We start from the raw sequence: 25,525 nt of genomic DNA, 5'->3' as shown, positions 1-25,525 counted from the left end.
TAGACCTGCCTACAAATAAAAATATTTTTTAAAAAATGGGGACCTGGCACGGTAGTAGTGGCTGAAGTCCTTGCCTTGCACATGCCAAGATTGCGTAGGGGCGTTGGTCCTAATCCCAGGGGCTCTGCTTCCCATCCAGCTCTCTGCTTGTAGCCTGGGAAAGCAGTTGAAGACGGCCCAAAGCTTTGGGACCCTGCAGCCGCGTGGGAGACCCAGAAGAAGTTCCTGGCTCCTGGTTTCGGATCAGTTCAACTCTGGCTGTTGCAGCCGCTTTGGGAGTGAATCAATGGATGGAAGATATTTCTGTCTTTCCTCCTCACTGTATATTATCTGACTTTCCCATACAAATAAAATAAATCTTTTTTTTAAAGGCATTTAACTTTGTTGTAATCCCCCCATCTGTGCTTGGATCTTACCAAAAAAGTCTTGAATTGCGGATGTATTCATTTTGGGGTGGGAGCCCAAGGACGCCTCCCGAGGGCTCCACAGTGCGGCTCTCGGTGCTTAGCACAGAGGATGTGGTGGGCAGGAAGGGTGCTGCCATCTCAAAGGGTGTGAGCGCCTCCAGAACATTTGTGTGCTGCTTCCAAGTTCAAAACAAGCTGCAACATGGAAAGAAAGGTCTTTGCCCAAGTGACTCAGACATGTTCCAGCACTTTCCCACAGGCTCCTGCACAGCCCAAAATAACTGCTCCCCTGGACCCTGTCCGCCGGCATAGCATTACAGGACAGCGTGTAAGGTTTCGGGACAGCAGGAAGCCCAGCCACACTCACCAAGGTGGCACCATGCCAGGTCTCCTGGCTGCGCTGGGCAGGGAGAAACAGCAAGGACAGAGCTGTTGGTACCACGCACGAGTAAGCAGGGTACCCAGAACATTAAGAGGGGCCTTACTCAGTGCCCACCTGCCACCAGAGCAGAGACAGTTCATCCTAAGTTCCATGGCTGGGAAAGTTGGCCTCGGGCTGGCATCTCCTGATGAGACCCCTTTTTGAAGAAACATCCATGTGGCCTTGGAACTCGAACCTCTTCAGTGAGAAGGATGTCTCAAAGTCTCCTGCTGCCCAGGGACTCTCGGGCCCAGCTTGCGACAACAGTGTTATGCACAGGTGTCAGGATAGACACATCGCTTGCCAAAGAAACGACTCAGAACACTGGGTACTGGGGGATAGGAGCTGGGCAGGCACTTCCGTCCCACTGGGGCAGGCTTCACAGGGTGGGCCTCTGCGGACAAGACCTGGCAAGGAGGGTAGGAAGGGCGGGCACCTTGGGGAGGGCATGCGCTGGAGGGGCTGAGGGGAAGACAAGCAATGCTGCAGGCAGCCAGCTGGGTTGCAGGTGTTGAGGTTGCCCGTGGTTTTTGGCAGAAACCCCGTGGCTTACTCCTTGGCTACACCCAGGAGACAGGACTGATGCCCTGCAAGTCTCAAGTAGCATGCCTAAGATGAGGCGACCTCACATTCCTGTGCTGCCCTCTTGGTCACCACGGCCGCTGGGGCACACTGAAGTGGACTCAGAGCCTGCCTCTGCTCCTGGCTGTCAGGGTGCGCCACTTCCCCGTCTCCTCACCTCTTCCATGGCACCTTAGCAATAGCCTCCCCTGTCAGGTGTCACACGCTACCTCTCGGTTCTTCAAGGCCTGAAATAAACACCCTCCTTTCCCCATTGCTGTACTGATGACGCAGCCAGGGAGGGAGCTGGTCCACTGCCCAGAGCTACTGCCCCAGAGAGCCGTGATCAGAAACTTAGGGTCCCGAATGAGGCCTGTGCTTGGGGCTCCGTGTCCTCTAGACACTGTGACACTAAGACACACCCCTAGTGGAGCACTGCCCCCACCTCCTCCAGAAGCCCAGACATATTGGTAAGAGTCTGACCCTACACCTGGTCCCGGGCAAGGCCCAGAGACCACCATGAGGCCCCACAGCTCCTATCCTACGCCCATGTTTGGTCTGACTTGGGGGACTAGGGCTGGTGTCCCAGCACAGGGGAACACTTGGTCATGTGCTGGCTGCTCCATTTCGATCCAGGTCCTGCTAACATGCCTGGGAAAGCAGCAGAGCATGGCTCAAGTACTGGCACCTGAGCCAGCTGGAGTTCCAGGATCCCAGCTTGGCCTTGTCCCCAATTCCTGCAGTTGGAGCCATTTGGAGAATGAACCTCTGTAACTCTTAATTAAATCTGAAAAACAACAGCAACAAAAAAAACCCTACATACATCTAACAATAACCACTCGAGGGTTAATGGTGAGGTCCTCTGAGAATAGGCCCCCATATCCCAAAGAGAACGGGTCACATTCTCTTTCCTTCATTTTAAAAATAGTCCCATGGGCTTCTTTTCCTATTTACATGCTGGAGTTTCTAGAACCTGTGGCATGCCGGCCTGTTCTCTCCTGATGAGTTCACCCAGGAATGATGCTGGCAAACTACCACCAGCGTGACTGCAACCTTTCTCGGCACGCGGAGAGTGGCGAGCCCATCAGGGTGTATTTTTGTGCAGCATCGTCAGGCACTAAGATTAAACTCAGTACAGTCATAAGAAACTCATCTCAGGGGCTCCTAAGCCAGCCTGCACATGGAGTTCAAGGACTCAGGAGCCTTTCTTTTCAAATTTATTTGGAAAACAGCTGGGGGAAAAAAAATCCAGCAGCACCTCCACGTTCCGGGACAAGCACTTGGACAGAGTGAAGATTCCTCTGGGGATGCCCGCAGTCTGTGCTGGAGTGCCTCGGCCTGAGTCTCCGCTCCACTCTCAATGCCAGCTTCCCGTTGCCGTGCACTCGGAGCAGCAGGGGAGACCTGGGCTGACCCTTGAACTCCTGGCTCCTGCCTTGCTCAGCCCTGCATGTTGCGTGCGCGTGCGGAGAACATCAGTGACAGAGACCTGTCTCTCCTTCCAGACAGAGACTTAGAAAACAGAGGCTTTTGTGAGTGCGGCTGGCCCCTTCATGCCAGAGACGTCTAGGAACCCAATCAGGGCACAGAGGGCTGGTGACTCAGGTATCAGATAAAGATGGCACAAGCATACTGAGCGTGCATGTCCACCCCGCAGGGACCTGAACTCTGCCAAACACTTGGGCAACGGTGGGAATGGGCTTCTCACTACACTCGCAAACCATCCCAGCCCCTTGGTGAGGTCTGAGGTGTCGCCCAATGGCTCCTCCACTGTTGCCTGGGACTGTCACCCAAGCCTCCCCCAGGTCTTCCCAGGCCAAGCTACAATCTGAGCCTCTAGTAAAAATGGGGCCGAAGCCCCAACCTGATGAACTGCGATGGTAGATGTCAGAGTCTAGAGCAGGCTCACCAAGCACCTCCCAGCGAGTCTGACAGAAGCCGGGGACAGACAATCTTGGTGCTGCTGCTCTTTCTCATTTTTTAGAAACCACACAAGGGCCCAACACAATGGCTCAACTGGCTAAGCTTCCCCTTGTAAGCACCGGGATCCCATATGAGCGGCAGTTCATGTCCTGGCTGCTCCACTTTCCACCAGGCTCCCTGCTTGTGGCCTGGACAAGCAGAAGATGGCCCAAAGCCTTGGGACTCTCCACCCATACTGGAGACCCAGAAGAGGTTTCTGGTTCCTGGCTTCGGATTGGCTCAGTTCTGGCTGTTGTGATCACTTGGGGAGTGAACCAACAGACAGAAGATCTTTCTGTCTCTCCTTCTCTCTGTAAGTCTGCCTTTCTGATGAAAACAAATATTAAAAAAAATACACACACAAGCAACTCTAACTATTACTTTATTTTCTTTTTAGATGTAGCATAAAGTCATCCAACATACAGATATTTCTATGGCTCCTTGCACAGTTTGTTCTTTCTAAAGTTAGATATTTGAATTATGAGATGGATATCATCTCATAAAAAAAAAGGCAACATTTCTGAAAAGTTGAGTTGTATGTTTATGTGAGGGAAATCGACTTCCCATCTACTCCCCAAAAAACTCCTTCAGTCCAGAGCTAAAGGAAGACAGTAACAAAACAACCACCGCTAATTGGGGCCCACGCATAAAGGTCCCCGAAATAAGCAATGGGGTTCAACTTCAGAAATAACAAGCAACTTCTTTATTTGTACAGAATGAGGGTGTGGGAGGAAGCATCGGTTTCCGTTTAGCCCTTATATTCGTGTTTCGCCTCCAGCCAGATCCCCTACTGCGTCCCAAGTGGCTACAAATAACAAAAACAGATTTCAAGTCCCTGAAATGCATGCAACCTAAACCCCCCCAATGCACACAAGCAGCCCAAGTCTCCAAGTCCGACTCGCACTGCACGGGGACTACGCTGTGGCAGGGCTCCCAGAGGGGTCCGACGCGGGGACTACGCTGTGGCAGGGCTCCCAGAGGGGTCGGGCGCACCGCCGCTGCCGCTGGGGCTTGCAGGTGCTCCCTCTTTGGCTTCTGGCTGTTGCATCTCAGCCTGTGGGTCTTCCGCGTTTCCAGCTCCCTTCTTGCCCTTGTCTGCCGCCATGGCACTCATCTCCATAATCTCTTGCAGCGGCCGGTCGGGTTCAAGGTTGCTTGGCTGGAGTTCGTAAACCTGGACTTGACCGGGCACATCGATGGCTTTCTGCTCGAGTTTCTCCAAGATGGTCTGCACCTTCCGGACCCCGTCTCTCCTGGCCTGACGCACGTCAGCTCGTCCTTCGGGGTCCACGGAATCCAGGGCCAGCAGCTCTTTGGTCAAATACTCCTCAATCATCAGGTACTTTTTGTCGGTCTTCTTGCCTTCGAAGTTGTCCACAGCTTGCTCCAGCCCTTGCACCTTCTCCAGGATGGCCTCTACTTTGAGTACCCCTGGGTGTTTGGGGGGCGCCTCGGCTTCTCCAGGCTTGAGGGAGGTGGCGTCTGCGGGAGGAGGGCTGGGGGCTGCCCTCTCCTCTGTAGCCACATTCCTAGGGGAAGCGGGGACAGGGGCAGGGGCGGGACTAGGAGAAGGACCGGGAACCGGGGCGGGGACCACCTTTACTTCCGCCTTCTCTGAGGGCGGGGGCAGCTTCTGGGAAGCGGGTTTGGAATCGGCCTCCTTGCGGATCACCTGGATCGGGATGTGTCCAGGAAGGAGATCTGGTCCAGCCGGGCTTGGCTTACTTTCTGGCTTGCTATCCGGCTGGGGAGCAGGTGGCGATTCTCTATGGGCCATGGGCTGCTATGAACAAGAGGAAAGCAAACAGAGGTGGGTTTAACAAATGGTGGAAGGTCACGGCGGCTCTATGAAGCCAATGAAAGAAGTAGACAATGGCTTAAAACAAAAATTCTCAAAGTCACCCTTCCGGTATAAAATAGAAACGAACCATTTGCCACATAGGTAATCAAGCCATCTGTTGGGTTTCTGGGAACCTCCTTGGGCTGCTGTGTTACCTCTAAAGGTATTTCTCTACAGTGTTCAAACAGCAGAAAAGAAAGGCCAGCACAGTTTTAAAACATAAAACCAGCCAGACCCCAGGCAGGGCTGGCCCCACACCTTAGGCCATACAGTCTGCTCACACGCGCCATGCCTGCTGTGCAGGAAGGGTGAAGACCTCCCCGTGAAAGCTATGACACCCTAACAGTGTCTGCCCAGGGCAGCGGTTTCTGGCTTTGTTTTTGAAAATAAACAAGATGCTCATGGTCACCAGCCCCTGAATTCTGCCTCAGCACCTTCGTACCTGGGCCTCCCACGCTGACTTCCAGCTGTGGTCTCAATGACAGCCATGAGTTTGTAAAACAAACAACTTGCTTCTCCTAGCACATAAATGACTACTCAAAACCTCTCTAAAAATCTCACATCCCCCAATTTCATTAATCAGGCAGTTAGAGTCAGACTGTATGTACCATCTCAAAGCACACATCATTGCAAATACTGAATCATGCCATGATGTTAAGTAAAATCCTGGAAAGCCTGGAACAAAGCTAGTGGAAGGTCACTGGGAACCATGTGAATGCTGTTTCATCAATTATGGGAAAGATCTGTAGGAAATAACTGCCGCTGCACACGGCACTTCTACCACACAGGTGTGACTCAGAAATCGACCCCCAACCACCTGCTTTTCATCAAACCTCTTCTGCCAGGGCTGCCAGCAGGTGAAGTTAGGACACCAGCATCCCACATCAGAGTGCCATGTGCCAGCTTAGTTGCCCCACTTCTGATCCAGCTCCCTGCTAATGCACTGGGAAGGCAATGGAAAAAGGCCCAGTGCTTGGGCCCCTAAACCCATGTGGGAGACCCAGAAAGAGCTCCAGGATCCTGGCCACTGAAGCCCCGCTGTCAGAGCCATTTGGGAAGTTCATCAGTAGGTAAATAATCTTCCTCTGTGTCTCTCCCTCCCTTCCTATCACTCGGCCTTCCAAATAAATAAAATCAGAATTGTCAGAGAGAGAAGGAGGGAGGGGGAAGGAAGGGGAGGGAGAGGGAGTGAGGGGGAGTGAGGGGGAGGGATAGGGAGTGAGGGGGAGGAGGGAGGGGGGAAAAAGGGGGAGGGGAAGGGGGAAAGGGGGGGGGAGGGAGAGGGAGGGAGGGGAATGGAGAGAGAGAGAAACTTCTGCCAACACAGACATCTTTAACTGGTCCTTACTGCTTCTGAGTGTGTCAGCAGCCATTTTAGAAAAAGTCGTCACTTTAGAAAAGTCCCAGAGAGGGTGCCTGATGGCCTGTACTCTTCAATAACATCAAGGTCATGGAAGCAAAGCGGAGCCAAGGAACTGTTCCAGACTGAAGGGGCCCAGTGTGTGTCGGGGGGAGGGACTGGACGGACGTGACCGCTACACGCACCGCTCAGGCTCCTGGTTTAGATCCTGGAACCGGGAGGGCTGCAGCGAAGGAGACCTAACAGGACTCTTACTGGGTCAGTGCACTGTAGCAATACCCATTGCCAAACCTGAGAACTCTAAGTGGTCATCACTGGCACAATTCTAGGGGAAATCTTGGCAATTCAGGCTGAAAGGGCTCTTTCAAAACTTCATGGAAAATGCATTACAGAAAAAATACGCATGGATTTCAAAATGTTCTTGCACCAAAATACATTTTTTAAAAAAGTTCTGTGCTTCTATGAATGTCCTGAAGTCCAAACCTGCACTTACCTATCCAGAGAAGAACTGACAAAACAAAGCAAGGCAGCGGAATGTCAACAGTGAGTCTGGGTGCAGTGTGCGTGAGATTTCTGCATGTCTTAGATCGCTTTGGTAAGACTGAGATTATTTCCAAAGAAAACTCCCTCTTCCTCCAAGACCAGCATCCCATGTCTCCACTGAAAGACGGGCAGGCCTGTGCCTGTGACCTTCAGCAGGCCAGCCTGCCATGCCCTCAGCTAGCCATCTCTTCAGCCAGCACGATGGGGTCTTGCTGTGAGATGAAGACAAGGGACTGGCACAATGGTTTGGTGGCTAGATCCTTGCCTTGCATGCACCTGGATCCCATGTGGGCACCAGTTCTAGCTGCCCCACTTCCCATCCAGCTCCCTGCTTGTGGCCTTGTAAAGCAGTCGAGGACGGCCCAAAGCATTGGGACCCTGTACCCATGTGGGAGACCTGAATGGAGTTCTGGCTCCTGGCTTCGGCTCGGCGCAGCTCTGGCCACTGCGGCCACTTGGGCAGTGAGCCAGCGGATGCAGAGCTCTCTCTTTCCTCCTGTCTGTGAATCTGATATGCCTTCCCAATAGATAAATAAATATTAAAACAAACAAAATAAAGATGAAAGACATGGTGCCTGTCAGCAGGCTCATGGAAGGACCACCTTCTGCACTGCAGGGGACTCCAGGAAGGCACTGGGAGAAAGAGGCAAGACCAGCTCATCACCCCACAGACTCGGAGTGTGTGGGCACTGCAGGGAGGTGCTTCCACTTGAGCAAAGGTGGGAATGCGCAGGCCTGGCTTGCAGGCCCCCTCTCCCAGCTGCCCAGGCCTAGACAATCGCCACCGAAGGCAGTCTGCTGACTATGAACCTGCCATACCTGAGGCCTTTCGACCGCAGTGTGCACCCGGATGGGCGTCGGTGTGCCGCTTCTGGCTGGCGAGGCCTCGCGGCTGGACATGCCCCGTGCGGGCGGCCTGAACGGGGAGGGTGCCCGCCGGGGCCGGTGCTCCCAGTCATCGCCCTGGACCTTGTGGTACACCGGCTGGTGCGTCTGGCATTCGCCCGGCTGTGCGGGGTAGTGGGTCTTCTGGGCTTGGTGGAAGGAGGGCTGGGCCGCCGGCCGGCTGACTTGCTCGTGGATCACAGGGATGGGGATGTAGCCGCGGGGCAGCTGGGGCGCGCCCAGGCCGCTCCGGCCCGCAGAGGGCAGGCTGGCGGAGGACGAGGAAGACGAGCAGTCGGAGGCAGCAGGAGACTGGGACCGCTACAAGAGACAGAGGGGAGAGAGCGCTGCCATGACCCACCAGGGCCCTGGTACTCCAAGCACACCCTCCACTGCGCACCTGCTCAGGGCCAGCTCTCCCTCCCACAGGCAGACAGTTCCATTTTTAGAACCCAGGCTTAAGTCTGAGAGTGCCAGAGGCAGGAGGCCTGGGTTCAGGCTCTTTCTGGCTCTGTGGCTTTCTGAGCCGTGACTGATTCTGGGAAGTGATTCCTCGCTCCCTTGGGGCTGAAGATGGGAGTCAAATCAGCTGTGTAGGTGCCTCAGCCAGCAGCAGCTCCGTAGGAAGCCTCTGGCGCACCACAGTTCCTGTCACTGTGCCACCCTGTCCTCCTCCCTAAACTCCTCTCCTAACTCAGCTGAGCCCCTGGCGCGGGTATGGCAGGCCAGGTCCCTTGCTTGCTGAGCTACCCTCTAATCATCCAGAAAACAAGGAAGGAGATTCCCCTTGTCAGGTTACATTTGCTAAGATTTCTGTGACTGGTGCATGGGCCACGTTACAAATCTCTGTTCTTAGAGCAGCAGAGGGCCTCGCAGTACCCGGGCCGACGTGACCGCTCACTCTGGCAGGTAGGGGAGCTCAACAGACTCAGAGCTGAGGCACCTGAGACTCCGGGGGCAGACAGCAATGAGGATTTGTGCTCGGGGACCATGGATGCTGGGGAGGCCCGCGGAGCAGGAATCCTGTTAGGCGCTTGGCCACAGTCCCAGTTAAGGAGCCGGGAATCACATCTGAGCTACCAACTTCCATTCCGCGCGGCTGGGCCTCTGCTCACCTCAGGTCCGTGAGAGGCTGGGGGCTGGGCCGCCACTGCCGCCTGTCCACACTGTTTGTCCGGTTGGGTGGCTTCTGGCCCGGCCCGCAGTGGGGACTGGGCCCTCTGCGGGCTGGCCGCAGCTGCCTCACTCCGGAATCGCTGTGCCCCAGGCTGGGGGTGGACAGAGAAAGTGTGTGGCTGCCGATTCTCGGCGCCTTCGTGCAGGACGGGAATGGGAATGTAGCCTGGTCGGAGCTGGGGGTACACGGGGTGGCTTTCCCTGGTGGGCAGCAGCCTGGCACCCTCCCGCGATGGGCCGTTGGCAGAGGAAGGGGTCTCCTGGAAGGGGAGAGACAGATGAGTTAGAACCTGGAATGATAAAGCTTTGAGTACGTGACCTATAAAGTCTGCTGGGCCACACTGCCGCCCCCTGCTGCTGGCCTTGCAGGCTGGGGGTGGCCAGCAGCTGAAGCCATGGGGCTCGGGCAGGCAGGTGAGCCAGGGTAGCTGTGGAGCACTGAGAGGCCCCAGTGCATGTGGGAGAGCAACTAACTCCCCGGATGCAGGGTCCAATGTCAACCAGCACACCTTCCAGACGTGAAATTATTGCAGAGGCGAGTGGGCACAGGGGCTGTTCCCGCAGGAATTTGGGCAGGAACACCCAGGAGGGGCAGCAGCCAGGGATTCCCTGTGCTAATCTTGTACAAAAACTTAGTCCATGCTTAGACAAACTTGAATCAGATTTTCAAACCTTCTCCTAGGCTCACTGGTACACTTCCGGGTCAGATCCCATTTTAACTGAATGCTCAGGTCATTTAGCAGAGTGCTCCGCCCTTCCCCAGCCTCCAGGGTCTGCTTACTCTGGCCTGGCTGGGCCAAGAATCCTGCTGGGTGGGTCTGGCTAGAATCTCCCTGTCCCTGACTTCCTTAGTCAGGTTCCATCCTCTGACCACACCCTGCTCGGAGGCAGGAGAACTCCACCTGCCCCTGCAGTGTCTGCAGGTCAGTCCATTCCTGCCTGGCTGCTGGGCCCCTGCACCTAGCACAATGGCCCAGACCTGCTGATCACTGCTCCGCCAAGCAGTGGCTGGGGACCCTCTGGGCTGCCCTCTCACACAGTCGTCCTGCAGTGGCCTGGCTATTTTGGGACCCTTGAGAAGGCCAGGCTGCAGAGGCACCGCAGGGAGATCTTGTTTCATACAAGCCCAGCAAGTCACTGGGCAGCGCCATCTCACCACACAGCGGCCCTCTCCCCTGGGCACCGGAGGGGCCCTTCAGGGAAGGGGTGGGCACTGATCTGGGTCACCTGTACACATCCCAAGGCTCATGAGGCTTCCTCTGGGGTGCATCCTTCTGAAGAGCAAATATCCGCAGGAAGTGAAGCTGGCACCAGGTGATTCCCACGGCTGCACAGCTGCAATGTTTCTATTGGCTTGCAGACGTAGGCCCCAGGAGCTGGTCCTTTCTGCCCCATCGACTGAGTCCCTCCCGCAGGGATCCTTCCAGCACGGGGCCTCCAGCACATGGGAGAGGCAAGGGGGTCAGCTCGTCCTTGGGGACATGGGCAGGCAGGCAAGCTCAGATTACAATGCCCACGTGCTTGGGCGGCAGCATTATTTTAGACTGTTTAACTCGCAGGTCACCCAAGAGCAGGGAGCAGATCCAGGCGCCACATTCGGAGCCCAGTTCCTGCCGTGAGCCAGCAGGTGCTGAGAAAGTCCTCCGGGTGACCACTGCCAGGGCCCCCTTCCTCCAGCCACAACTGGGGCTGCACAAACTGCCTTGGTAGCACCTCTGCCAGCTGCCTGCAGGCTCACTGCTTCTTCCCAGACACACACCGAACCCTCAGCCACAGTATACTCCCTGGAGCCCAGCAATCAGGATGTATTCAACCCACACTGGTGAGCCCCTGGGGACATCAAACCAGCAAGGCCTGCTTAGAAGATGGCCCGAGGCAGGGGGAGATGGGGCTCATGAGTCTAGAGACAGCCCAGCTAGAAGCCAAGTCCATTCTTTTCTGTTCCAAACAGTTCTCTTAGCCCAGGGCACCAAAGCCTCACTTCAGGAAACTTGGGCCTCCCCTTAATAGAAAGTGGAGCGAGCAACACTGAGCCTGCAGTGGGGGGTTTAGAAGACCATGAAAAGGGACATCCAGAGGCAACCAACGGAAGAAACCCCCTACCCAGGCATAACACCATGCTGCCTAGACTCTGTGGGCCAGAGGAACGGAGGGTAAGGACAGCTAACAGTGACGATGTCAGAGAATGAACACCCGTGGGAGGGGGGTGGACAGCCAGGAAGGGACTTGAAAGAACCTTCTAGGTTTCCTCTTGTCTTCTGGGTGGTGGGAAATACGTATGCCCCTGTAAAATCCTGTCCCGCAGTACCTTCTGTGTAGCCCTGACATTGTTGTCCCCTAAGATGGAGGCCCAGCAGGCATGGGGTGACCCAAGACGATAGTGGAAGGGGTCCCTTGGCTGGCAGTTAGGAGCTGAGGGCAGGGGCTGCCACTGACCCCTGTGAGCATGGGGTTCTGGGCAAGCTGCCACCACCAGCTGAAATCAGCATCCCGGGGTATGTATCAATAACTCACTTTAGGCCATTCAATTTAACAAAAAAAAAACCTGCATATGTAAGAACTTCCAGCTCTCTCTCTGTCTCCTCTCTAAAAAATTCTGCCTTTCAGATAAAAACAAACCTTAAGGGGGAGGCTTGCAGCATGGTGGCATAGCCTGCTAATCCTCTACTCGCGGCACCAGCATCCCATATGGGCAGCAGTTCATGTTCAGCCGATCCACTTCCAACCCAGCTCCCTGCTTATCGCCTGGGAAAGCAGCAAAGGAAAGCCCAAGTGGTTGGGCTCCCTGCACCCATGTGGGAAAACCAGAAGAGGCTCCTGACTTCGGAGCAGCTCAGTTCCGGCTATTGTGGCCATTTGGGGAGTGAACCAGTGGGCAGAAGACCTGTTTGTAATTTTACAGTAAATTTTCTGCCTGTCAAAGAATAACAATTAAAAAAAAAAACTTAGAAAAAAAGGTCCAAGGGCCAGTGTGGTGCAGAGGGTTAAGCCTCTGCTTGTGCAGCTGAACACCACTTTGAGTCCTGGCTGCTCTGCTTCCGATGCAGCTACCTGCTAACGCACCTGGGAAAGTAACAGAAGATGGTTCAAGTTTGTGGGCCCCTGCATCCACATGGCAGACCTGAATGCAGGTCCAGGCACCTGGTTATAGTCTAGCCCAGTCCCAATTTCTGCACCCATCTGGGGAGTAAACCAACAACAACAACAAAAAAAAAATAAAAGAGTTCCTTCTTTTTTCTCTCTCAAGATGATTTATTTGAAGGCCAGAGTTACACAGATACATGTAAAAGGCTGAAAGGCTACAGCAGCCAGGACTGGGCCAGACTGAAGCAAGAGGCCGGAGGAGGTCCTCGCATCTCCCCCTGGGCAGGGCTCACACCCTCGCGCCGCCCTCGGCTGTCTTCTCAGGCACATTAGCAGGGAACTGGATCGGAACTGGAGCAGCCAGGACACAAGCCAGGGCCCATGTGGAATTATAACTCTGCCTTTTAAATAAACAAATCTTCAAGAAAAAAGTGCTACAGCCCTACCCCTTCCCACCCCCCACTCCTCAAAAAGGGGTTTTGTTCAGGAAAGCACTGACTTAGGTAAATGACAAGAAAACCATTGCATCAAAGTTACAGGCTACACAATTCAATATTTCTACATGAATGAAAAAATGTAAAGCAGAAATGAAACTGCCGAGAAGGACTGCACTGTGGAAGCTGTCCCCACAGCCGAGTGTCCCTGCCAGGCCTCACCGCTCAGCTCGCACTAAAAGGCCCCACCTGCAAGAGGGCGATACTGTCATTCACAGCCCAGCAAAACATGATTTTTCAGTGAGAAACTAAAAAGAATAATGCATACTATTTCTAATTCCCTTATACTACACACAGGACATAGCTCTTCAGTAATACCACAAGCTGAGTTTTCAAGTTCAAGCCCACGTCAGAGATGGCCTCCATCACACTAGCCCCTTTCAGACCTCACCTGAGAAACCACCTCCTCAGGGGCTGGGGACAAGGTGGGGAGGCTGTGTGACCCCATGTCAGGGGCTGGCCCATGTGCCACCCATCATCCTTGCCGTTTCTGGTGGCCTGCCTGGGGACAAGGTGGGTAGGCTGTGTGACCCCATCTCAGGGGCTGGCCCATGTGCTACCCATCCTTGTAATCTCCAGTGGTGAACCTGCAGCTCAACCTACTGGAGTCGAGACATCAGGGATGGCCACAAAAGCCGATGAGGAAGTAAGGACCTGTCCCTGCTTGCCTCATACATGCATTTACGCCCTCTGGTACTGCGTTAAAACCCTTCTAGGTGTGTCCCATGGCGCCCAACAACCCCAGGAGAAAGCTCAGTTAGAGTGGGAAAACGACCCCTGGGGAGCCAAGATGGGCCCCATTAAGTGGAAGATATTACAGAAAGTCTGAGGTCAGGTTCTGGGCTGCGCTGGGCTGAGCTGGGTTGCGCTGGGCTAGGCTGAGTTGCGCTGGGCTGAGCTGGGTTGCACTGGATTGAGCTGGGCTAGGCTGGGCTCAGTTGGGTTGCACTAGGCTGGGCTGGGCTAGGCTGGGCTCAGTTGGGCAGCGCTGGGTTGCACTAGGCTGGGCTGAGCTGCGTGCACTGGGCTGGGCTGCACTAGGCTGGGCTGAGCTGGGCTGAGCTGGGCTGAGCTGGGCTGAGCTGGTCTGTGCTGAGTTGCGCTGAGTTGCGCTGGGCTGCACTGGGTTGCACTGGGCTGCGCTGGGTTGAGCTGAACAGCGTCTCTGTTTCTCAACAGTGCAGCTTGTTTTGGACCAGTGATGTGAGCACTGGGGGACAGGATAGTCAGGAACAGCCACGTGACCCGGGAGAACCTGAACTAGTTCCTACTGTGGCTCTGCCCCTTCCATGTGCTAGAGAAACAACTGTGACCCTGCTCTCCTCCACCTCCACTTTCTCAGAGCGAAGATGAAAAGGAGACAATTCATAAAGCAGAAATGGTATGCACCCAGGAAATGTGCCAAGAGGCACCCCTGAAGCCCCAGAAAGCCTGACTCAGTGTGGGGTATGAAGAAGCCTGCTCAGACATCCGCTGTGGCCGGATTCACATACACACAGCCCCGGAGACAGTAACACTACCGACCTGCACACATGCCTCACTGCACTCCCACCTTACCAGAAAGCCGGACCTCTAGGCACCCCAAAGAGCTACATGACCAACCAAGAGGAGGTGGCTGCTGAATCCTATATCCCAGGACAGGCGGGGAACAGCAGCTCACAGGTCCTGCCAGGTCCAAACAGGAGGTACACACATTCACACGTTGGTGAGACAGTCCAGAAGGGTCGACCTTGCCCCATCCACTGCTCATCAACCTTGGTTGCAAGGCACAGTTCTCTAAACCATGGCCTCCACACCTGCAAATCACAGCCACTGTGACTGGGCTGAACCATGGTGACAGCGACAGCCCCAGGACTGCCCTGTAGCATCTCCTGCCTTCCCAGCCCCTAATGTGAAATGGGACACTGAGTCTACTAACTGGGTTTATAGGCCAGAGAGCCTTCACACAGCCAGGTGTTGGCGTTTTACTAGCAACTGACCTCCCCATTTTCCCAGGACCTGGATAAAGGTCAGGCGGCTGGACTCAACCCTACTCGGGAGGAAACATGCACTCAAAGGAAACTTCTTCTAAGTGTGAACTTGGGCTGCAAGGTCCTGAGAAAATGCCGGTGTGATGGCCATCTCAAGGAAGCACATGCTACCAGACATTCAGCGGATAAGTAGCTGTCTCCATCCCAAAACCAAACTGAAATCCTTCCGTACCCACCAAACTGTGACTCTGGAATGGGGACTCCCCCATCACTCACCGCTCTGTTATGGGCATATTACAGACCAACCCACGAGATACATAGGATTTGTTATCTAGAAGAGAGCTCCCATATGCTGGCTCACTCTCCATATGCCCTTAACGACCAATGCTGGACTGGGCCTGAATCCGGAACCTTGATCCAAGAACCCAACAGGCTGAGCAGGGTCTGGATGAGCTGCAAGCTGGAGCCAGGACCAGAACTGGGCATTAACCCCAGCTACTTCAATACACTCACCAAATCCTAGTAAGCTTGGGCCACAGTCCAGAGTCCAAAGTACCCAAGACTCCTGGTAGGACAAGAGGTCTATGCTGCCATAGCTCTGTGAAACACAGGTGACTGGAAGCGTGTCCTATTATTAATACAACATACATTATCCTAGAATTATAAGATAGTAGGGAGGAGGGAGTCCCTGGGTGTTTTCACTGAAGGAGCTGAAACCAACACGGCCTTACCTTGCAAAGAGGTCCAAACAACAGGACAGAACCAGCAGGAGCCCTGACCTGTGCCTGCTACCCTAGGTGCCAATCCCTCCTGGGGCTCACGAGCTGTGACGCCTTGGGCAGAGTTCCTAGCCACAGGCCCAGTTTGCCCAGCTCTGACATTTTCCATCCTTGCCCAGGCTTTCTGCCCAGGCTAGTATAGCAGGGCAGAGGAAAGTCTGTGGAAACCAGGCCACCCTGCTCCATGACTGTCCCTCATCCTGCAGTGATGATGGGCCTAGCATCTCTTAAGCAGCTGCTGGCTGGCCTTGCTGTTCACAGAGCCCAGCTCTGAGTGGCTCTCGCCAAGGGGGCTGAGAAGCACTAATTGGCAAGAATGCATCTTCCCTGCTGAGAGCTGTGGCTGAAGTTTCACGACCTAGATGCAGACAAAACCCCAGACCCCAGGCAGCTGCTGCTGGGAAGGGAAGAGCTCACAGATTTGGGGCTGGTGCTCACATCTTCAGGCAGGAAGCAGGGAGGAGCCACACACAGGAAGGGCTGCCTGGCAGAACACCTGCTGCCGTGTTGGTGTGTCTTCAACATATTTGAGGTCGCTTACAGGACATACTCACAGTCCCCAGCCACACACAACTGTTGGCCAGTGCTGGGCATCTCCTCCACCAGGGGCAGTGCTCACAGCCCGTATCTGGCCTCCCTGGCCCCTGGGGCACACATGGGAGTGCACAGCCAGGCTGAGAACTCCGTCCAAGGGACATTCTGCTTCTAAACTCATAGATTTAGGAAAAATAACAACTACCTGCTTCCTGGGAGTGGCCTTATGGCATAGCAGGATAACTCAATGCCTGGCATCCCAGATGGGCACTAATTTGGGTCCCCACTGCTTCATTTCTGAACAAGCTCCCTGCTAATGCACCTGGTCTAAGTATTTGGGCCCTTCTAAATCACATGGGAGGGCCTAGCTCAGCGGCCTAGTGGCTAAAGTCCTCACCTTGAACACTTCGGGATCCCATATGGGTGCCAGTTCTAATCCCGGCAGCTGCACTTCCCATCCAGCTCCCTGCTTGTGGCCTGGGAAAGCAGTCAAGGACAGCCCAAAGTCTTGGGACCCTGCACCCACATGGGAAACCTGGAGGAAATTTCTGGCTCCTGGCTCCTGGCTTCAGATCGGCACGGCACTGGCTGTTGCAGTCACTTGGGGAGTGAATCATCAGATGGAAGATCTTCCTCTCTGTCTCTCCTCCTCTCTGTATATCTGACTTTGCAAAAAAAAATCACATGGGAAGCCCAGATGAAGTTCCTGGTCCCTGGCTTCAAACTGGCTCAGCTCTGGCATCATAGCCATTTGAAGGGTGAATCCACATTAGATTGCTTTCTCTCTTTGTAATTCTGCCTTTAAATAAATCAGTCTTAGGCCAGCATTGTGGCACAGAGGATCAAGACATTATTTGCAGTTTTAGCATTCCATATGCGCACCAGTTTGAGGCCCAGTTGTTGTGTTTCCATTCTAACTAACATGCTTCCTGCTAACATGCTAGGAAAGCAGCAGAGGAAGCCCCGAGTGCTTGGACCCCTGCCACCCACGTGGGAGCTCCCACCCTCAGCCTGCCATCAGCCCAGCTCTGACTGTCATGGCTGTGTGGGGAGTGAACCAGCAGATGGAAGATCTTTCTCCCTCCCTCTCTCTGTAACTATGCCTTTTAAACAAATAAATACAAATAAATTAAATACATCTTGGGGGTATTATCTACTTCAGGGAAAAAAAAAAAGCAGAGCCACCTGCTTTAATCAATCTAATGCCAAAAATCACAAATGGAAAAGAATCTGCACCTTCCATGCCAAGAAGTCTGAACTTCAAGAGCCGAGGAAAAGGGACCTCACAGCTGGTACGGTCCCATGGCCTCTCAGGGACTTGGACATCCTGAGATGAGAATGCGGGCCAAGCACAGGACCTGCCCACCTGCGACACGCCAGCCACGCAGGTGTGCTGTCAGGGTGCCCGTGGAAGGCGGCACCTACAAAAGACACTTCCAAAGGAAAAGCTCTCAGCTTGTCTGGCAGCAGAACAAGGGGAGACCCTCTCTGACTGCGGTGAGACCTGGGACACTCTGCTCCTTGCCCTAGGCAGCCTCTCACAGCTTTCCTCCCAGGGTGACCATTAACTCCATACCCCCACTAAGCTTCCAGCTCCTTCCAGCTCTGGGGACACTGCCACCCCGCACGACTGCACCCAGGGCAACTGTACAAGGGATGCCCTCCCCCCCACTGGCCTGGGCACCTAAGTCCTGCCAAGTGCTGCTCTTTCGGCTGTGTAGACATGGCCTACAGAGACTTCTCTCCCAGAACAGGAACTGGTAGTGAACAGTGTTCCACACAGCACAACACCGGAAACCCAACTCCCCAGCTGAAGCCCATGTTACTGTCCACCCTCACTGCTCTCTCAGGGGCACAGGCATCTCCAGGCCAGGGCCCTGGAGTCAGCTCAAGTCAGTATAGGGGATGAGAGGACGCCTGCTTCTGGGAAGACGGGATGGGTCCGCAGCGTGGCAAGCCAAGCTCCTGAACCACTGGCTTCTCCTATACCACAGCAGAGGCTGCCAAGGTCTCGGGGACTGCACAGCTGCTGCACCTGCCTGCACACCTCCCTGGATTCTCCCTGTTACAGAAGGCAAGGTGAGTGACCTGGGAGTCTAGACTCTAAGCCTGTCTGATGAGGAAGCCAGAGACACACTAACCCCTTCACCGTTCCTATTCTACCTGTATACTGTGCTAACACGCCTGTGTCCCCAAACCCTTCATCATCGCGGAGCAAAACCTAGCAGGAAGGGAAGCATTTCACTGCCCTGGTGAAGCTGGGCTGGAGCTCAGACTTGGAACATTCAGTGTGAAGGCGCCAGGGCTTCGTGCTGAGTCATCAGGTCAGCTGAGGTGGGACAGGCTCACCTCACCAGTCACCATCACCGTGACCCCAACCAACCGTGCACCGGCGCCTGGCACGGGGCACAGCCAGACCAGGGTCTCCACACCAAGACCCTGTCTTGTGGCAGGAGGCCAGCCCTGCTCTGACCCTGCTCCAGAAGGTTCGGCCAGGAAGTGGCTGCCCTCCCTGCCGCATATGCTTTTCCCCCACCGGATTTTTAAGCCACTCACTCATTCAGTGTCCAGGCAGGATTTTTCAAATGATAAAAAAAAAAAAAAAAACCTCTGTAATTCTACTTTAATGAGCAGAGGAAGTTATTTTGCAGCAGGAAAGGATTGCTCCAACAGGATGCCAAGGATTTTCGGGGCAAGGCTTACCAGGGCACAGCCCTGAGCTGGCAGCTCAAGTGTTTACAGGCTTCTGACGCAGGTGGCCAGCAGTCTGGGCTTTCCTGAACTGACAGTGAAGAAAAGGCTTCACGAATACAAAGTCAAATCTCACTGTCAGTCACAGTGAAGGAAAGTCCAGGACGGTCTCCCTGCCCAGCCAGGGCTGCTTCCTGCAGCTGCCGGCGAGCTCTGCTGCCGCTGGTTCCAGGTCTCTGCATCAGGCCTGCTCCAAGATACTGCGTAGGGGTGGGCAGCTGGCACGGAGGTTAAGACACCCACATCCCCTACTGGGGTTAAGTCCCAGCTCTAGCTCACAGTTGCAGCTTCCTGCAAATGTAGACCCTGGGACACAGCAGTGATGACCCAGCTACCTGGATCCTGCCACCCCGGTGGGGCTTGCAACCCCCACTCCGCTGCATGCATATAGGCATGAATCTAGGGCTAGTGGACACAGCATGTTCTGTTCCTCTGTCACTCAAAGAAATGTGAAAGCGTTTTTCAAGAAGATGCTGAGTCACTGTTAAAAAGAGAGCTACTGCGGGAACTCGAAGTTGCCTGTCTCCTGCGTTAGAGTACCAAGGTTCAATTCCCAGTTTCAGCTCCCAGTGCCACCTTCCTGTCAACATGGACCCTGGAATGCAACAGGGATGGCTCCACTGATTTCCTGCCACCCACCTAGGAGATCGGGCTCAGGTCTAGCCAGCCCAGTAGCTGCCAACATCTGGGAAGTGAATGAATGAATGGGCTGGGAGCATCCACACCCTGCCCCTCAAAATTAAAAAGTGAAAGAGTGCTTCTCCAAGACCCATAGGGATGGATGCATGGAATGAATCCTAAAGCCTTTTGGGCAGAAAAAGCCTCTCAAACACTGCTCACAAGGGGCTGGCCTCCAGGGCTCCTCTGGGGAAGGCAGGTGTGCAGGACAACGCCACAGGACTGAGGGCCTGACACCGGCTCCTGGTGTGTGTGCTACACTTGCTTCGGCACAGGTGCTGGAGCGACCAGGCCCAGGCCTCCTGCTCCCCACAGCTGTACTCCCACCAGGCACCCGAGGTGGGGATGAAACAGATGGCTGGCCTTGGGCCTCTGGGACTCAACAGGGAGGAGACCCAGAGTCAACGCAGGAAAGCACCAGCCTTAGGGAAAAAAAGACTTCAGTGAGAGTACGCGGCAGGACACGCTTTGTCGAGAATGACATGGGGGCAGGGGTCCTCCTGTGCCACTTCCCACTGTGACTTGCATGCAGGGTCCGCTGTGCTCCTGAGATGGCATGACGGAGTGAAGACATGAGCCTATCTCCTACTTCAGACGGAGCTCAGGAAATGGGCCCACATGTCCTACCGATGGGCCCAAGGTGGGCTCAGGGCGGTTCTGACCTGCAGCTGAGGCGACAGCAGACAGAGCCGCAGAGCACAGCCTGTCACTGTACAGGGAGTGAAGTTACCAAGTCTTGCTGCTTTGCTGTGGGCCAGGCCAGTCCCTGTCTCCCCACTCACAAATCACACTTAACAGCTTCTGGCTCAAAAAGCCAAATAGAGGGGCTTTAGAGAGAGAAGGCTGGTAGCAGCCCACACTCTCACCTGGCACATATAGCCAAGCATGTCTCATACTCATTGCTCACTAAAGAAATTCTCGCATTAAGCTTCTGCAAGCTGCCTGGCTTCTACAAAGCTGTCAATGCCCCAAACACTTGGTGCCCATGAGAGCCCAGTGACAGAGATCAACCCCTGTAGCTGCAAGACGAAGGATCTGGAACCTTCCCTGCAGAGTCCAGATGTGGAAGTTCCAAGGCAGAAGCAGGTCAGGGGGCGCAAAGCTAGAGCAGGTCCATGGAGCAGGAGGCCCAGAAGGTGACCTGGGCAACCATGAAGATCTGTCCGTGCCAGAGAAGCTTAATGCTCCCCCACCCAACCCCAGTTCTACGCAAGGTGTCTAAGCATTTAAACAGCAAAACCAGAAGGAGAACGAGGCAGCTGAGATTATCTATGGTTTCCTATTTGGGATGATAAACATCAGAGCATCCTTGTTAAATGTCAAGAAATAAAAAACCTATGGTGCAGTTTACCTAAGGTAGCAGTGTGTCATCCCAGGAGAAGCACAGTGCTAACCAAGGTGCACGGTGGTTTCAAGCCTTGTGACTCACCACCAACCCGGTCAGCATCGGCACTGGGCCTCCCCGGCCCTGGCTGCCGGCAAAGCCTGCCCCCATTCTGCCAGACTGACGCTATCCTCAAGTCTACCCCACAAAACAGGGGCAGTTCTCACGTGAGCCAAACACAGGCTGTTGTTGAAGGGGCACCTGAGGGTCTTTCAGGAGCTGGCCTCTCAAGGCACCTGACCAGGCCCCTCATCCGTCCTGTGGCAAATCATGGTTTGACCAAAGTCTGTTCAGTAGTGACTCCAACGCACTACTCCCGCTGAGAGGCACGGGAGTTTGCCATTGATCAGGAGAGGGCAAAATGAGCTCATCTCTGAGAACATTCCGGAGGCTCTGGTGAACCTGAAGGAGAGCGAACAGGTCCACTGCGGGCATAACCCACACGGTGCCAACTGCCTCTGAAAAAGGTTTCATCCTCTCCCCCTCTCCCGGAACTTGGGTGCCACAGATCACAGAGAGGTTCTGCTGGGAAAGCAAGAGAGGGGCTCGCTTCTTCCGGGGGTGTAGGAGGATCTCCAGCCCGCCGAGGCACTGCCCCCTACTAGACTCCAAAGGATGCTGTCCCTTCTTATTCCCCCAACATCCTCTTCCTGAAGTCCAGGAACAGCATGCTCAAGGAGCCAAGTGGCAGCTGGGACAGAATTCCAAGGACCTGATCGGAAGCAGGTATCTCTTGGGGGAATCTGGCCAAGTTCCAACTCCCCGCCTACCAGAGACGCTCACGGACCACTGTGGGCTTCCAATGCCAATGGGCACGATCGGGATAACCAGAAACCCTAGGAGATTTCTGAGCTGCATTCAACAGTGAAACAGACACATCTCAGATGGCTCCCTCTGCCCCCTGCACACTGCCGGCCTGGGGACCCTGAAGACTCAGAGCTAGGGTGGCCCTGTTCCCCCCAGGGAGCACAAGAGGGAATGGCTGTTTATCCCGGACAGCAAGCAGGGGGTGTGGCCTCACAGGAAATGTGCATCTCCTGACTCCAAACTGAACGCCAACCCTCTCTGTCTAGGAGGAGCCTGGACGGGTAGGAACCTGCCAGATCAGTAGGAAGCCCAACTTGTGCAGAAAGCGGGATCCTGTGTTCCCTTGCTCCTCAGTAAAAACCAGGATACAGAAAGACCAATCACTGGGCGGGTTATGGAGGCCAAGTCAGACACTAGGTTCTAGGCTTTCTCCTTTCCAGTTCTTCACCGACAGGGTCAGACTGTAAACATCGCCCAGCTGAGTCCCCCCACGTTCCTGACCTTCACTGGCTCATAGCCCTGGCTCTGGAAACTGAGGGTGCTCCCAGGGACCTAGGCTCGGCTCCGCCCACCTATCTCCAGTTTCAGGCCTTGCTCCTTTTCTCACTCCACATTAGGAACCCAGTTTTTCAAGTAAAATCAGATCCAAGGGCTTTCTGCTAGGTCTAGAGCAAAGCGAAACTAAGTGAATCACCCCCGAAGCAGTGAATAAACCAAGCACGGGACTGAAGCAGCAGGCCCCTTGCTGCCAGCGGCCCCTTGCTGCCAGCGGCCGATGCTCGCAAGCCCCACTGACAAGTCCAGGTGGCCAGAAAACCCTTCTGGAATTGGTCACAGCTACCACCAAAAATCCAAACATGCACAGTGGAGGGAAGGCAGTGACCCCATCAGAGAGAGAACACAAAGATAATTCCGGAATCAAGAATGCCCTGCCTGCAACATGCGTCAGTTTCATAACAATTCAACCCCTTCTGACTTCCTGGGAACTGAGACACCACCTCTCATTAGGACTTCCCACAGAGCTCTGTCCCAGCTTCGGCAATAGCATGGGTGACCTTCACAAACAGGAACTCTCTGGGACGAAAGGCTTTCCAAAACTCTAAACTTCAGCCTTCTGCCTGCCCTTCCGCGGCTGGGCTGGCCAGGATTCTGATCCACTTACTGGTTTCTAGTTGCTGGGGACCTTGACAGCAGCTCAACCTGTTTCTCTCTCTCCTTAGAAAGGTTTATGAAACCACAGCCTAATCCTAGCCACCCGTGGGTACCTGCTGGGTAAGTTTCAAGTTGAAAACAAAGTGCTAGCAACAAATACGTTCAAACTGGATCTTCGCTGGGGACACAGGGTGCCCACAGATCTGGCTGCCCCGTAAGTACAGGAGGGGGACCTCAGGGCCAGCTCAGGGTTCCACCTTAGGAACCTGTATCTGCAGCAAGAGAGCTGCCAGGAGCTTGGGTCCCACCCAACACAGGGCCAGACAGACACACAAAAGGGTATATGTAATTATTTCATCCCAGCTAATTACAGCCTCGTCCATCAATTTTCAGGAATGAGTATACAATTAATTTCTTGTAAATGTAAAACTGCTGAATGCACAGTATCTCTTAGTTAGGCAGAGTTTTATCAATTTTTTTAAAAGGCAGATAATACAGGTCTTCTAAAATTGCGGTCTACAAAGCATCTAGAATTAATTGCGTAAGTTTATAAATCTTCAATCTACCAACTTTGCACTGCTTCTAGAACCCAGACTCTCTTGAAGTGTATTTACTCATTTTTCAGAGTAGTTATCTGGGTGAAACCCTTCAGATTTACAGAAAGCGGCCAGGGTAGCCAAGGGATTATCATTTTTCTAAGGAACAGACTCGTTCTAATTTTCTGTTTTCATTTTATTTCTGAGCGGGGAGGGGGGGAGGCACACCTCCTTGCACATGCGTAGGGAGGCACACACCTGCCACACTCGAGGCTCGCTCATCAGTTATTTGCGGAAACAAGTGCGGAGTATCTGAATTCCATAACAAGGAAAAGGCGCTTCCTTTCTCCTTTTTCTCCAACCGCAGCCAGGGAGAGGAGCACCTGGCTTTTTCTAGAGTCACACGAGAGGGCATTTGCCCGGACAGCAGATTCCAGCAGTAGCCCCCTGCTCCACTCCCCAAGGCAGCCAGGAAAACGACCCAAGGCTCTGGAGACGTGGAAGTCAAGTCAAGTACCCCGCAACCAGGGGTGCCACTCCAAAAGATCCCCCGCACCCACTGCACCCACTGGCCTAGTCTCCGAGGCCAAGCGGAGGAGCAAGGCCGCGCGGCGCCGAGCCTCCGCAGCCGAGCAGGCCGGACGCCCCTCCCCGAACCTCGGACCACTAGACCGTCTCCAAGCCCCCTCGCCCCCCGTCTCTGGGTCTTGGGGGATAGAGTCGCCCGGGCGTTCCGGAGCCTCGTTGGCACCTACGCCGGTCCAGGGCGGGTCCTGGGAGGCGACTCGGCCAGGAGTGGGCCCTCGGGTGCCCGAGTCTGGGGGCGGCCTGGCCCGAGCTCCGCGGCCCTCCGGGCACGCCCCGTCAGGACGCCGCGGGCCTGGCTCACCTTGGAGCCCTCAGGGGGCACACGCGGGTCGTTCCACGTCGTGGTACGGCTGTTGTGGTCCACGAAGAAGGGCCAGCCGGTCTGGGGGTCGACCTTGATCTCCCAGCCGGGGGGCAGCGGGTCGCTGTTGCCGGACGCCATCTGCACCACGGGCGAGTGGGTGGCGGCGCTCATGCCGGACGCGGGGGTCTCGGGCCTGGGGGCGCACAGTCGCTGTGTGGGCCGCCGCTGGAGGGAGAGCCCTGCGCCGCCGACGTGTCCTGGAAGCAGGCTCCGGGCACCTTTATGAATTAAAGGCGAGGGTGACGTGGCCGGAGAGGGCTGGAAGTGTCTGGAAATAGCCTCCTCGCTGCCAAAGGGGAAGGAGCAGAGAAGAGGGCGGCAGCAACTGGCCGGCTAGAAACTTCTGGCCCCATCCAGAGAAGTTGGCGGCGCGGCCGGCTGCGGAGCTCCGCCCTGAGTCACGGCTCTAATCGTGGCGCACGGGGCGGGGCGGGGCGACGGCTCTGCCGCTCTGGGCGCGCCGCCTCCCGGCCGGCTTCTCAGGAACAGGCCCCGGCCGGCTCGTCCAGGCGCCGAAGGGAGAGTGGCCATGTCCACGGGCGTCCTGGACGCGCCCCACGGGGTGGTGGCCGTGACCTTGCACCCCCGGGGGTCTGCTCCGGACGCCTCTGTGAAAACACAAAATCATCTTGAAGCTCCGGCCCCTTTCCGCCATCCCCATCTCCACAGTTTGTGGTGCTGGGAACCCCGTTGTTTGGCACTCTGTTGTAGCCACTGCGTTTCAGGGCTGCCCCAACGCTAATTGCACGACGCGGGCTGGGGAACGTGGGAGAGCCGTGGAGACTCACCTGCCTGCCTTTGGAAGCCTGAAAAGGAAGCAAAGATTGCGTCAGTCTGTGGTTTTTGTTACCTGCTCGTGATTCAACTCCAGAAACTTTCATTGCAGTGAACAACTTGAAAGAAAAAACGTCCGTTGGTGGCTTGGTGCTTTCTGTAATTACTGTTTTGTTTTTGGTTGCCCTATGATCCCGCCCCGAAACCGTCTTTAGTACTTTTGAAACAGCTGTGCCTCCAGCTGCGCCACTGCTGATGTAAACTGTGATGTCACGAGTGAAGTGGTACCTGCAAGGGAGTCCACAGATGGGGCAATATTCGGGAGCTCCTTAATGGTTCCAGAAAGTTCTCTGGACAACAACGGGAGAATCTAACAGGCGAATTTGACAATGTTGTGTGAGCAATGCTCAGTATGTTTTTGTCTCTTGGTGGGTTTTCACCATCAGACCAGAAGCAAAAGAGACCAGGTCCATCT

At 54.9% G+C, this 25,525-nt stretch overlaps 1 protein-coding gene across 2 annotated transcripts; it reads right to left on the bottom strand.

Moving 5' to 3' along the window:
• Positions 1–4,303: 4,303 nt before the first annotated feature.
• Positions 4,304–24,743, bottom strand: BAG3 (BAG cochaperone 3). Of its 2 annotated transcripts, none has more exons than XM_058671572.1 (4): positions 24,214–24,743; positions 9,095–9,415; positions 7,914–8,300; positions 4,304–5,131 (listed from the first exon to the last, which is right to left on the bottom strand). In XM_058671572.1, exons 1-4 carry the CDS (start codon positions 24,385–24,387, stop codon positions 4,307–4,309), a joined length of 1,707 nt encoding a protein of 568 aa, XP_058527555.1. In that variant the 5' UTR covers positions 24,388–24,743; the 3' UTR covers positions 4,304–4,306. The 2 variants fall into 2 exon arrangements, with proteins under 2 accessions (XP_058527555.1, XP_004580260.2); XM_004580203.2 differs by having other exon boundaries at positions 4,304–5,134; positions 24,214–24,736.
• Positions 24,744–25,525: the final 782 nt, after the last annotated feature.

This window comes from Ochotona princeps, chromosome 13 (genome assembly GCF_030435755.1).
Source record: "Ochotona princeps isolate mOchPri1 chromosome 13, mOchPri1.hap1, whole genome shotgun sequence".
Taxonomy (NCBI): domain Eukaryota; kingdom Metazoa; phylum Chordata; class Mammalia; order Lagomorpha; family Ochotonidae; genus Ochotona; species Ochotona princeps.
The sequence above is the reverse complement of the archived record's forward strand: the minus strand, read 5'-3'. Positions and strand labels throughout refer to the sequence as shown.

Coding starts and splice junctions, on each gene's coding strand:
- BAG3 (XM_004580203.2), bottom strand. CDS start 24,387: ATGAGCGCCGCCACCCACTCGCCCGTGGTGCAGATGGCGTCCGGCAAC. Junction 9,416..24,213: donor TGCCCCCTGAGGGCTCCAAG/GTGAGCCAGGCC, acceptor CTCCCCTTCCAG/GAGACCCCTTCCTCTGCCAA. Junction 8,301..9,094: donor CAGCCTCTCACGGACCTGAG/GTGAGCAGAGGC, acceptor TGTCTCTTGTAG/CGGTCCCAGTCTCCTGCTGC.